We start from the raw sequence: 13,290 nt of genomic DNA on the forward strand, positions 1-13,290 counted from the left end.
ATAATTTGAATAATTGGATGATCATATTAATATTCAGGTTTTCATGAAGCCGATTTGTAATGTCAGTCGATAATTTGAAAATAGTTCCAACAAAAATTTGTCAGAGCTTTAAATGATTTAGTGTTGTTTAGGCTTCCAGACTTGACTTTACAATTCTAGTGATTCACGCAATTGAATCATTTCATTTTGAATTTAATATGTATTAATATACATCAAAAAGTCACGTGCGTCCGATTGGTCGAAAACGAGTGTATTTTTCATGTAACACGAGCGCAAAGTTAAAGCACGAATGCAAATTTCAAATGCAAAGTTTTGTCCGTTTTGACTTTCTGTTATGCGGCCTGTCATTCAGCTGGTTATCATGTATAATCTTTTCTTTTCTAAATTATGCTGAAGTTGACCAATCAAGATTCGGATTGCGTGGGGTACATCTTTAAGGACATCGGGAAAGACAGTAAACAGACTTATTCTGTAATGACAATTTTCGCGATGGGACTTGAAAACACTTCCCTCTTTGTCTTCTTTCGAGGAGTTATATTACTCTACGCAGTTTTCCACGCAGGAGTAGAATCGTCTGCCCTTTCTCGATCAACATATTTCACAACGGTGACAAATAAGCGGCTTAAAGGTTTTGTCGTGAAACGGTTTAAGTCGACCAGTCAAATTTGGTGTAGTCAGTCTTGTTTGAAAAACGCCTGGTGTACTTCAACAAACTTCAAACTTACTCCTCAAACTTCTGGTGGCAAAGGAACTTGTGAACTAAACAAGCACGACGTTATCAAAGAAAACGCACATTTACAGTTCGAGGCGGAAGTCATTTACTCAACACTTATTAAGGTAAATAATTGCAATGTTTTGATCGTTTTCAGTGTATTCAGCGATACCAAGTTTAATCATCTGCAGGTTAGTCACCAATTCGTTTATTTTTAAAAGTCTTGTAATTAAGCAAGTTTTCATTTTTACAGTTTAACTCTTCCCTTACTTCAGGAAAATAAACCCTTAATTAGGCAGAGGTCTTCAGTGCGATCTTTTTTTTCGGAGAGCTCCAGAATTCAATGAAAATTATGAATAAAAAAACTAAAATCCAAAGATGATTGAAAACTGAATTTTTACGCCGAGCTGTAGTACCAGACACACAACCTGCATAACGACCAAAGAGAACTAGTAAGAATAACCGTTGTTATTTCTATACCCGGAATAATTTTCAACCCTTTGTTTTAGTTACCCGTTAACCTCCTTTTCTGCGAAAAGATCCACCCACCATCATGCAGTTCGTGAGCCGCAAAAACAAGCTGGTTGCACCAAACAAATATTTTGTTTCTCCGCCGACGTTTCAGACCTTTCGTGATAGCATTCATCGATTACCGGTTTAGCATGAAAGTTAGAAGTTCTTTTTCATGAAAACAGAAAAATACTTCTCCTTTAACTAACTAAGGACAATAATAACAAGAAGAGATGAAGAAAAATATTCCATCGGGCGTTTGGTGATAGGTAAAATCAACTGCAAATGTTATGCACCTTAAAGAAACCATTCACTAATTATGCAAATTTTTGTAAAGAACAGAAAACTAGAACTGATGCTTGCCAGCAGAAGCAAGTCTTGGGAATGGCACATGCACTTTCTTTTATTCCCTTTTAAATGAAATCCTTTTCCAGCAAATGTAGTAATTTAAATCGCATGTTACTGTGTTTGAATATGTAGTAGTTTTTAACTGAAGTTTATAGAAGCTTGACCATTAATAAAATAACATGCCTTGACTTCGTTTGGCAGAAGTCAATACATGTACTTGTAGATGTTGACTAAATGCGTTGTTAAAAGCAAACTTTTTAGGCAGCCAGTGTTTTTTTTTTCGTTGTTTTTGCCTATAAACGCATTACCACCTTGTAAATCATATTTCAGAAGTTTGTTGAAGAATTGGCAAGGACAGATAAATTGTTTCGTTAAATTTGGCGATAGGGTAAGCTTGATACCCACCCGGTTGTTGGAGCTGGATCTAGGAGATAACAAAAAAAACCGTAGTTGAGAGCGTGACTATTTTCCAGCCAATTGTTTTTAATCCGTCAGTAGGAAAATGAAATAATTTTGAAGCATATTTATGTTTATTTATATTCTTCTCATTATTCCATCGGCTACTCTTTCTATTTAGGATTGCCGACTAGCAGCCAGCACCTGTTTAAATGGTGGTGTGTGTTTTTATGACGAGAAAAAGCAAACTTATTCATGCGAATGCAAGCCCCCTTGGAAGGAGAAACTTGTGCTGATCTGTGTAAGAAACAAATTTGTAGAGTAGAAAGAAGTTGTAATGTGCTGCCTGTCGAGAAAAACTTGAGAGCAGTTTTCCTGTTACGTTTATGTGCGACAATTGAAAAAATGTAGCGAGACGGTTTTCTGCAAACAAGCAAACAAACTTCGTTCGATCGCTATTTTGATGAGATCTTTTCCTTAAAAGTTTTCGCATTGTTTTTCTTTTGTAACGCTCATGCTTTAAGAGATTTAATTCGATTCAAAAGCGTTATTAGCTAGACCACCTTAATCATATATGGTTTGAAGATCGGTAGGTCAGTCGCCATATGATGTAACTTCTTTTTACTGACAACAACTCTTTTGAAATGTTGTCTTGTAATCGCAAAAAGTTACCTGTGACAGCCATCCCTGCAAAAACAATGGAACTTGCACAGACGAAGTCAACGAATATAACTGCAGCTGTGCACCAGGATTTTACGGGACACAGTGTGAAAAGATTGAAGGCCTGTCTTGTTCATCAGGTTTGTAGAGACGTGTATCGTATTTTGATGACATAATCTGAGAGCGCAAGCTTCCTTCTACAAAGACAAGTTCTCGTGGAGATGTGGATGACAACTCAACATTTTAGAAAGTTCTAGATGGAAAATTAATTAAGGTTCTTGAAGACAGAATACGCAGATGTTTTATTTTGATAACGATTTCTCATAAAAATTTTCGTTAACTAATAATCATCAGCAACAGGAAGCTGTAAACGGTATCGGAACAACTGCGCTCCTACCCCTCCCCTAACCCAACAATCGTCAATTGATAACAAGTTAAGGTTAATGTTGGGTTAGGGGAGGGGTAAGTGTGCAGTTGCTCGCATACTTATATTGATCCAATCTATCGCTTTTTAACTCTTTACACCATAACATCAGTATGCATATTCTCCACACTGTTCTCTATACATTTCCTAAGGTGCTGACCAGGAGAGTTTGTTTACCGATCAAAAGCTTCTTTTGTTGGTGATCATTTCCTTTATTCTCCTGACCTTAATGTTTGATTCAGCGCTGATGTTGTATGGAGAAATTAGGTGCTAGTCACTCTTAGGGGTTAAAGGGTAAAAGAAGTAGAAAGTAACTATTGGATTATAAATTGTGTGAAAAGTTTATACCTCAAGGTTTTTTCGGCTTTAGAAGTCAGAATAACTTCAAACGAGCTCACCTATTTAGACAAACACCACAAGCTACCTTTGACATCTCAGAGCGCTCAAGGTACTTTTTCTTGTATCTTTCTCTCTGGCGTGCGTGGTAGCCATGCGGAAGCCAAAGCAAGATTTTTCAAAAAACAAAGACAATCTTTACTCTGGGTATCTGTTGCAATAACCGTTAGGATTACTTTTGCATGTCCCTCCCGGCTGTATAATCCTCTCATTCGGAATTCTCTGGCCTATTTATTTCGTAAAGAGTTGTTTTTTTACACAGAACCCTTTGCACTTAGTGTTTATCAGTTACGTACGTGATCCGGTAGCGGACATGAGATATAAAGTAATTTCTGAAACAAGACTAATCCGGAAATTTCGCAGTGAGATTCATCCAATTTAAGAGTTGCTTTGTCATTTCAATGAAACTGGAGTAAAGAAGATTGTGTTTTGTTGTTTCCTACAGCTTACCGAATGGTCTTTGGACAGCCTAGCATAAAGAGTTACGCCAGCATAACAAACGCCACCTCGTCTAGTCTCTCGGAATTTACTATGTGCCTTTTTGTCAAAATGAAGGATACAAATTTGATTGGAGAACAGTACCTCTACAGTTATGCGACTACTGGAGCACCTTTTGGGAATGCCTTCTACGTTCGTCTGTTTAAACCAGGAATTAGGATCGCCATAGCCTCGGGAGATGAGTAAGTGATATGACAAACACGATAGATAAAGTCTGTACTCGAGTCAAGTGGGCCATCCAGCCAAACCGTATCCCGGTTTTCTTAAAATAAAGCGACTCGTAGGAGTATTGATACTTCCCCCTGGATTGGATGCTAATGCAATTTCAGCATTTCATTCGGTTTCCCCGACAATGTGCCGTAATACTCCTGGGTGGAGTGAAGCACTGTAAGAATAACGTCTGTCGCCCAAGAACACAACACAACAACACAATAGAATAGGATAGAAGAGAAGTAAAAATATACCGGAATGAATGGTGAATTACGCGCGATAAAGGGGCGCGAAGATGAATTTTTTTAGGGTCCTTGGCTCAGCTTCAAAAAAATGATATGCCTGTTTCCGCAGTGGGCTAAAGTGCTCCCAGCGGAGTATTATCGAGGCTTCTGATTGTATTTGGCGTTGTTAACAATCACGTTCTCTTGTTTTTGCTCCCAAGCGACTTTAAATAAATAATTAGATGTGTCTAGTGATTAAATCATTGTTAGTGACAAAATTAAAAGCTATGGCGTGTTGGAGATCGAATGAAATAAATAGTAATGGAATTTAAAAAAGTTAAGTGACATTAAAATAACTTAATTTATCTCCCATTCCAGCAGCTCACACGACATTGTTAACATGCATTCCTATTCTATATGTAGCACTATATGTATATATATACATATATATATCTTGATGCCACAATTGGACCGCAGTCAGTCAAGAAACGAGAGTTTCTAACATAGTTTTAATTGTTTATGTTTATTTTCTAAGTAATATGGACACCAGAGTCAAAATTAATGATACCATGTGGCATCACATTTGTGTTACCTGGAAAAACACCGAAGGCTACTGGCAGTTTTATATGGATGGACAACTTCAAAGCAATGGAACAGACCTGAAGAAAAATTATCAGATACCAGCCGGCGGAACAGTTATCATTGGACAAGACCAAGATAAAGTCGGAGGGAAATTTGATAGCGCACAGAGCTTTGGGCCGGGTGAGGTAACAGAAGTCAATCTTTGGAGCAGAGTCCTTTCAGGGGATGAAATTGCAACTCAGAAGGCAAACTGTGACATCGCACAAGCAGGCCTTGTTCTCTGGTGGGGACAATTTAAAGGAAACTTTACTGGTGTGAAAATAGTCGAGCCTTAAAAGTGATAGGATTTTCAACACCAGCATCTTGTTTACGACAAACTGTTTATCATAGAAAGAGATCCCGGCTTCCTCGAACAAGGAACACCTAAACACTGATCAATATCTACATACATGTTAAATAGCTTTGACCACTCGTATTGTGGAGTCCAACAATTGTTATTACACAGATGACAGCCCTTTTACCCAGTTCAGTAGAGTGTTTGATAGATAGCACCCTTTAATTTATGATTTGATTGCCTTGAAGGTTGCTCTTTAGTCGCTCGTTACTATTGATGAAACGCCAAAGTTCAGGACTGAAGTAGCGAGAATCATTCATTTATTAGTCAGGAAAACGTTTAAGCTAAGTTTGCACGGATATCATGATCTTAATCACCGAAACAAGATCTCTGAACCACAAGACACAAGTTGTGTCCCTTTCTCATTGATTTTGTTGCACGAGGCAATCGAAGGCGGCGAAACATTTCTGCCTTAGGTGAAATCTTGGATAGTTGCATGCCCCCCTCCAGAGTTATATTGCGCCAGAGTATTTTCCCTTAACTTAACCCTTAAAGAAAAGCTCAAAACCCAGCCTTAAATTTTGTTGGAGGGAACGAAAAAGTGGAGGGTAAATGAACTGAGCAAAACATGTATATATTAAGTAGAATTCATATTGTGTAATATGACTGAACTATTTAATGGAAACAAAGTGTTAAAAACTTGTTCGTGTTCGTCTCTTCCTTCAAAGCGATCGATGTTCACTCACACGGTTTGTGCTTCCTGTTTGTGCACATTATTATCATAGTTCGATTTTGAGGTAATCGAAGTTACTTTTGGAATTTTCATATTTCATTAACGGGTAGCGTTCCAGATATTCTTAACGCACAGGACACGATATAAGCGTTATTAGCCGAACGCTGACTGATTAGTTGACTGGAAATTGGTCAAGTTCTTTCTGCTTTGCGTTTTTTCTTTAAATTATATTTTACAGTGCTCTTCTTTGTATTTGAAGTTTCAGTGATTGAGATAATTTCCTGCTGGTCTACAATGTTGTATTTTTTTTTTGCTTCAAAATTTTGAGCAGGATTCACGTGAATGCTAGTTGCAATAATTTCTTCTGGAAACTAGCAGTTATGTGTGTAAAATACTTGGATGATCTTTGGGCGCCATTCCCCACAAACCCTTCTCAATAGATTTTGAGATGGCTACCGTCTACTCTCTTTCAAGCTTCATAGGGAGAATCTGGGAAAAGAGAACAAGGCGAGTTGAGCTGGGTCATTGAAAAATCTCATCTTGCATATTGCCGTCTTACTATACAAACGCCATTAATTTTAGCCGCCATATTGGCCGAGGAAGGCGTGATGAGCCTGAAAAACTCATACCCAATCCTCGTTCTTGTAAGTGCTCCTTTACTTCCTTGTCAACCAGGTCTGAAATTGTATCATCTCCTCCCTTATGACTAAAATCGAGGAGAATTTTCCCTTCTTCCCTTATTTGAGAGAAAAATGCGAAAAGCGCTCGGCAAACAAATTAGAGAGGCTGAGAGCTTTCATTTCCCAGAGTTATCAAGAAAAAACATATACAATCCCTTCCTGAACTCTTTTGATTTTGTTCTCATTATTGCTGATTATATTGGATCCCGATGGAAATATAGCTGTTGACTTTACACCGAGTAATTGTCACCAAATAAACACCAGTACATTAGTACTATGTGTTGCCGAGGCATTCCCAATTAAAAACTCACCTGTTTTCCCAGTTGCATTTATGTTTTGAATGCCATTTTTCCCCTATTGTTTTCGTATTCTTTCGCTCACCCTGATATAAAATCTGATAGGGTTTTTCAGAAAAAAATTCTCTTTTTTAGAATCAATAAAAGAGTGTCATCGTTGTCATTCCTGTGTTCAAGTTTTAAAGGATTAACATTACTTCTGATTTCCACCGTTTTCCATCCATTGTGTCTAAGTCACAAAACCTTCCTACGTACCTTTGTCTTGTAGGTTTGTTCCCTCGGTTTTAAATATTTGTCATTGTGGATTTCTTTTCAATTGTAATCATAACTGACTATGGTTTTTAAGTAACCGCAAGTGCAACCGTAATAATATTTGAGATAATATTAACGGGTTGGAACTGGTGATTTGTTCATAATAAAGGGCACGGTTGTAATGTTTTGTCGTAAAGGAGGTCAATTGATGAAGTTTGAAGAATAACCAACTTGGAGTTTTATGTTTAATTTGTTTTTTTCACTTCATATCTTCATTTGTATTCTACATACTATTTACTAGTTACAATATTTTTAATAAGATTTGCGACATCAATCACAATACCAATGTTACATAGATAGTACAAATACGTATTTCAACTGGGTGCCACAAAACCAAAACCAAATTAATCACCTTCGTTTTATCAAGAAGAAAGGGGGGGGGGGGGGGGGGTTCTTGTGTTTTTTTTCTTACATTGGTAATTTTGCGGCGTACTTATAAAATTGTTCCACGCGGGATACTATGAATTACTCTATTCACGATTAGATTGCGTACTTACCCAACGTATAGCATAGTCACCATTAACAATAAAGTTGCATCATTCTTCTTAAGTCATAAATACTTACTACGTTTATTTAAGTTACAAGGTAAATTTAACTCGAGGGTCTCTACAGGGCATTGATTCTTTCCGTTGCAACATGACAGGACGGAAAAACGTGTGGACTGTAAGTACCTCCCGTTGTCCCATACAAAGCCTTAGAAAACTTTTCTAAGGCTTTGTATGGAACAACGGGAGGTACTTACAGTGCATGCATTATCCGTCCTGTCATGTAAAAGATAAAATTTTTGGGGTTAACTTTTTTTACGACTAATGGTTAAATTCATCACTTTTTATCCCTAAAAATTAGTTTTTTCGCCGTTTCACGGCTAACAGCTAACCCTACTGAGACCCCTTACCTTTGGAAAGCAATTGTTTCAATTATCTACACTAAAATTATGAGGGAGCTGTGTATTCAACGAGAAATATTAAATTATCCAACACGTTACTTGTTTTTTATTTACGTTCAAAAACATTAGACTTCTTTAAGTCCTAATAGAAAATATTTAGGAAGTATCTCCATACAGTGTTATTTACAATGGGCACTAAACGGTGCGAATGTTCTCGCATGACTCCAAATACGATTGAACTTCATACTATACAACAATGCATTTCGCTGGTAAATGTTTTCTGACTTCATTACCAGGAATGTCAAAAGAAACGTCGTTCATACTGTAATCACGATACAAGATACGTTTCTCTTCAAGTTGACTTAAAAAACACATTAAAATGCTGCTAATACACAGGGCTGCTATGAATCACGATTAGACTGCATACACTTGCCCAAACGTCTCGGACGTTTTCTGCAAGATGACAGGGAATTTGATGGGATAGATTTGCTTTTCCACCACGAGGTGATGATCATAGGTAAGTAATAAGTTTATAACCAACCGTGCAATTTGGAATAAATATGCAAGCATGGGTAGTTTTTTTTTTTCAAAAACATTGCGCAAACCCTTACGGTGCGTGTAAATGTCGTGAAATCGGAGAGTGCTTGTTTCTTCTTAAGGGCACAAGAAATCAGCTTAAAAGATTTCTGGGAGTGTGCAACTTTGTATTCTTCCGTACTGTTGGAGTTTAATTAATGTTCTCTCGACCAATCAACACTTTTTGATAAATTGGAAATCGGCATGTTTCTCATTCCACACTGTATAATTGACAATCAAGCAGGCGGTGTGCGCACTCCGATTGCGTTGCATTGTGGTAGCTTCATTTTCAATATGGCGGAGAAAGCAGCAGAATTCGGCAGATTTTGACTGAACATTCCGTAAAAGTTAGGCCGTTCCTTTTTCCTTTCACCATGGCTCAATGTAATTTGATTTATTCTGAATGTGTAAAAGTATTTTTTGTTCGTATTTGTGGCGTATTCTATGGTTCTCAAAGACAAACGCGATCACTGTAATTTGAGACCGGATTTCAAGAAGGTCAAATTTGATGTACGTCGTAGTTTGGAGCCTTTCAAAGATTTGGATGGCTGCTTTGATCCTTCCTTAACAGCTCTGACTAAATGCTCTCAAACGCTCTCCAACGGTACATGTGTTTCTCGCATTTTAAGTGCGGGTGTTTGAGACCGATTGTGGCCGAGAAAAGGCTTATTGTTGCGTTACACAGCGTTACTATTATATAGTCAATTGTGTTGTAAATCTACTTTCCTAAGTAAAAGGAAATTAACTTATCGCGAGTGTTTTATGGTAAATCTACTATCTTGATCATTAAATGAAGGACAGTTGAATTTGAGCCATTAACGGAATCACTTGACCAATGAATAACTCTACAATGCGCACGGCGACACACCGGGTAGGCCGGAAAGCAAAAGGTAGTCGATCGTTAAACGGTGTTGATTGCTAGAGCGACTTCTGCCATTCGCTTGCGCTTTTGAATCTTCTAACCTGAAAGCTTAGCTGTTATTAGGATATCCTTTAATGAATTCCGTTTGCGATGTGATATTAAGGGTTAGTTTTAAGGTGTCATTTCCCCATCTGTATGTTCTTGAGGTTTGGAAAAGCCGGATGAGATTGCGTTACAAAAGGTATTATTTTCATGTGTAAGCGCTATTTTTTTTTTTTTTTTGAAGTATCAGTCTCTCCCGCAGAATATAACTCCAAAGATACGTTTGTCAAAACCTTATTCTAGGTATTCTATATTCTTTAAGCATATTTGAAACTCTGTACGTTTTTTAATAAACGTTGAGCGTGACGAATTTGGTGTTAGGAGGTGTAAGGCTTCTCCTTTCGCGAATTCCGTATTCACGCCCTTAAGTGTATGACATGGAAAATAGTTCGGGTATTACAAGGTCGATGCCTCTTTGGAATACATTTGCATGTCAAGGGACGATTCTCCGTTAAATTACTCGCGGATTTGATATTATTCACACAGCCATCAGCTGTGTGTGAAACTGCTGCCAAACGAATAGATTCTCGGGCAAGACTGCAGTTTCGATTCTTTCTGAATGTCTTCAATTGCCTCCTAACAACAAATTTGTCACGGAGGAATAACAGGAGTCGCACAGGCCCGCAAACACTTTTTAACTTTCGAAGGAACTGCAACAGACAGTGAATTTTCATCAAATTCCACGTTTATTCACACTATCTTGCTGCTACCAGAGATATTCACTCGACCACGACAGGATGCAAATGACTTATTTTTCATTTTACGACCATGATGCAACGCAATCAGAGTGCACACACCGCCTGGCAATCAAGCATGAATTTACATTGCAAAGCGTTAATTGCGTGGGCGAGTATAACCGAACGTCTCCGCAAATTTTCCCTACGTAAATCGACCGATGAAAAAATCGTGGTAAGTGGTCGTGTGTAAACTCTTGGCTGAAGCCTTCAACAAACATTGAAGGTTGAGGTGATGGAACCTGTAAACACTCCTCCATTTGTTCTTTTTCGAGGATTGTTGCTCCTCTACGCAGTTTTCATCACCGCATTAGAGTCATCCACTGTTTCTCGATCAGCATACTTCACAACGTTGACAAATAAGCAGCTTAAAGGCTTTGTGGTAAAACAGTTTGAGTCTCCTGGTCAATTTTGGTGCAGTCAGTCTTGTTTGAAAAACGCTTGGTGTACTTCAACAAACTTCAAACTTGCTCCTCATATTTCAAAGTCTGATGGCAAAGGAACTTGCGAACTAAACAAGCACGATGGCTCTGTTGTTAAAGAAAACATGCATTTGCAGTTGGAGGAAGGTGCCACTTTGTCAATGCCTCTTAAGGTAACGAACAGCCTAAAATCCTCATTTGGCTTTAAAGGGCTCCGCAAGATTAAGTTGATGCAACTGCAGTTTAATTAACATTTAAATTGTTAATTGGAGATTAATTTTGAAATTAACTAGTGTGTCTTTATATCGCTAATTGACTCATTTGAACTAAAGTCTTCAGTGCCACATTTCTTTTTAGCAGTTTTTAGAATTTTAAGGCTGGAAAGTGAAAATTCATGACCACAGCACTATAATTGAAGTTGAGCAAAAACCTAACTTCGATGTGAAAAATAGATGTCTTGAATTTCCTCAAATTATGTGTGTATATGATTGGAAAAAATTACTGTTATTGCACAAGAAAACCAAGAGCATAGCTATTTTAAAAAAGCGCTAGTCGGTACTTTTTATCGATTTACCAGCCTAATAACTAGTATGAGGTGTTGGGAGAACACAAGTATTACTGTAAATCATGAGTCAAAAGGGATAGTTGTGCTAACATATCCCGTGTGCGATATCGTCGCTAAAATGATAAAAGGCTCGATTTATTGCTAAATAGCCAACAGGCGCTCTTCACGGCAAAGTGTGTTAGAAAAAATTAGCATACATTTTTAAGACTACTACCCTTCTCAACGCTTTTTTTCGTTTTGATTTGCTAACAATGAATCTCCTTTACAGAGAAATTATTTACGCTAGATTTCTGCATTATTCTTGAGTATTCTGAGTTACGAGCAGCTGGCATGAGACAAAATTGAATCCTTGATTTCGTGTATGCCACGATCTTAATACAGTCGAAATGCAAGCAATAAAAACCTACCTTTCCCCATTTTTTTTTCTGTTTTGAGGTTTTAATCAGAGCTGTTTTTTTTTTTGAAAGCGAAATGGATGTATGCCTTGAATAATGGCATGAATTGACAAAAAATGAGGAAAAAACAAGACAACAAAAATTAGTCACCATTTCTTCGATGAAGGGCAAACCTCATCTTGAATAAGGTAATGCCGGCTTATATGAATCATTATTTATGCAAATATGTCTGTTCATAAACTTCCCTCACCATGACCAGAACCACAGCTTTTTTCTTACTTCTGGAAACATGCTAAATATTTCGCTCGAATTAAGCAGGAATTAAAACACCGAGAATATAAAGCTATCAGACGCCGCAAAGACTGACTAATTTCAGCATAAGCCGAAGAAAGAAGACATTGACTTGCTTCTGTCGGTCTTAACAAAAAATTTTTCTGGCGTGTAAAATGTGTTTGACAAAATATGTGATCTTATCGCCTACTATTCAGCCTATGTGCTAGCATTTTGAATTTTAATGGCAAAATCTGTCGGAATGAAGGTAACATATACTGCGCAGGCCTCAGAAGCTGTTTTTTCCAGAGGAATGTAGTTTAACAAAATTGTAATTTGTGCAGGCGACATGTTAAGCGAACGGGTTTGTTGTTTTTGTTTGTTTCGTCTTTTTCTCTAAGTTCTGCCAAAACAGGTGATAAATTTTGGCACATTAGGCTTCCGGCATCGAAACAGCTATTAAATGAAAGGCGAACTCAATTTTTCTTTTGAAAGCTAGCTGAGCACTTCTTGGTAATAATTCCAAAGTACATTCATATTCGTGTTCTGAACAGTTTTTTACGACGTATTGTCTGTTACTGCTTCTTGTTAGGGCTGCCAAATAACCAACAGTTGTAAAAATGGAGGTGCTTGCGTGTACGACGAGAAAAAACAAACTTATTCATGCAAGTGCAAGCCGCCTTGGACCGGAGAAACTTGTGCTAAGCTGGGTAAGAACAATTTTGAACAGTAGAATGAAGATGGTAAAGTTCTGTCGGTCAAGCCAAAAACAACGCAAAATATTTGTCTCCGAGACTTGGAAACAAACAAATCAACAAAAGTCAGAGAAACGAATTAAAGAAAAATGGAGCTTTTTAAGGGAGAGGTTAAATAGAACACTGACAAGAATGGAAAAGATATGGAAAATTAAAAAAGGATCCACAATTTTTCTTCATTCTTTTAACATTAACGGTACGTCCCTTAAGACGTTTAGCAAAATAATATTGACGAAAATTCTTGACGATATCTTATACCCCCAAATAGTTACTTGTGACAGCCATCCCTGCAAAAATAATGGAACTTGCACAGATGAAGTCCACGGATATAATTGTAGCTGTGCACCAGAATTTCACGGGACGCAGTGTGAAAAGATTGAAGGCCTGTCTTGTTCGTCAGGTTTGTAG

At 37.6% G+C, this 13,290-nt stretch overlaps 2 protein-coding genes across 2 annotated transcripts; both read left to right on the forward strand.

Moving 5' to 3' along the window:
- The first annotated feature begins 770 nt into the window (after nucleotides 1–770).
- Nucleotides 771–5,996, forward strand: LOC149047045 (C-reactive protein-like). Its single transcript, XM_089205220.1, has 5 exons — nucleotides 771–903; nucleotides 2,148–2,267; nucleotides 2,635–2,766; nucleotides 3,892–4,126; nucleotides 4,914–5,996. Exons 2-5 carry the CDS (start codon nucleotides 2,222–2,224, stop codon nucleotides 5,293–5,295), a joined length of 795 nt encoding a protein of 264 aa, XP_089061346.1. The 5' UTR covers nucleotides 771–903; nucleotides 2,148–2,221; the 3' UTR covers nucleotides 5,296–5,996.
- Nucleotides 5,997–10,341: 4,345 nt separating this feature from the next.
- Nucleotides 10,342–13,290, forward strand: LOC149047046 (uncharacterized). Its single transcript, XM_089204218.1, has 3 exons — nucleotides 10,342–11,070; nucleotides 12,720–12,837; nucleotides 13,151–13,290. Exons 1-3 carry the CDS (start codon nucleotides 10,711–10,713, stop codon nucleotides 13,288–13,290), a joined length of 618 nt encoding a protein of 205 aa, XP_089060344.1. The 5' UTR covers nucleotides 10,342–10,710.

This window comes from Pocillopora damicornis, chromosome 4, assembly GCF_964200805.1.
Source record: "Pocillopora damicornis chromosome 4, jaPocDami1.2, whole genome shotgun sequence".
Lineage (NCBI taxonomy): Eukaryota > Metazoa > Cnidaria > Anthozoa > Scleractinia > Pocilloporidae > Pocillopora > Pocillopora damicornis.

Coding starts and splice junctions, on each gene's coding strand:
- LOC149047046 (XM_089204218.1), top strand. CDS start 10,711: ATGGAACCTGTAAACACTCCTCCATTTGTTCTTTTTCGAGGATTGTTG. Junction 11,071..12,719: donor CTTTGTCAATGCCTCTTAAG/GTAACGAACAGC, acceptor GCTTCTTGTTAG/GGCTGCCAAATAACCAACAG. Junction 12,838..13,150: donor AGAAACTTGTGCTAAGCTGG/GTAAGAACAATT, acceptor ACCCCCAAATAG/TTACTTGTGACAGCCATCCC.
- LOC149047045 (XM_089205220.1), top strand. CDS start 2,222: ATGCGAATGCAAGCCCCCTTGGAAGGAGAAACTTGTGCTGATCTGT. Junction 2,268..2,634: donor AGAAACTTGTGCTGATCTGT/GTAAGAAACAAA, acceptor AATCGCAAAAAG/TTACCTGTGACAGCCATCCC. Junction 4,127..4,913: donor GCCATAGCCTCGGGAGATGA/GTAAGTGATATG, acceptor TTATTTTCTAAG/TAATATGGACACCAGAGTCA.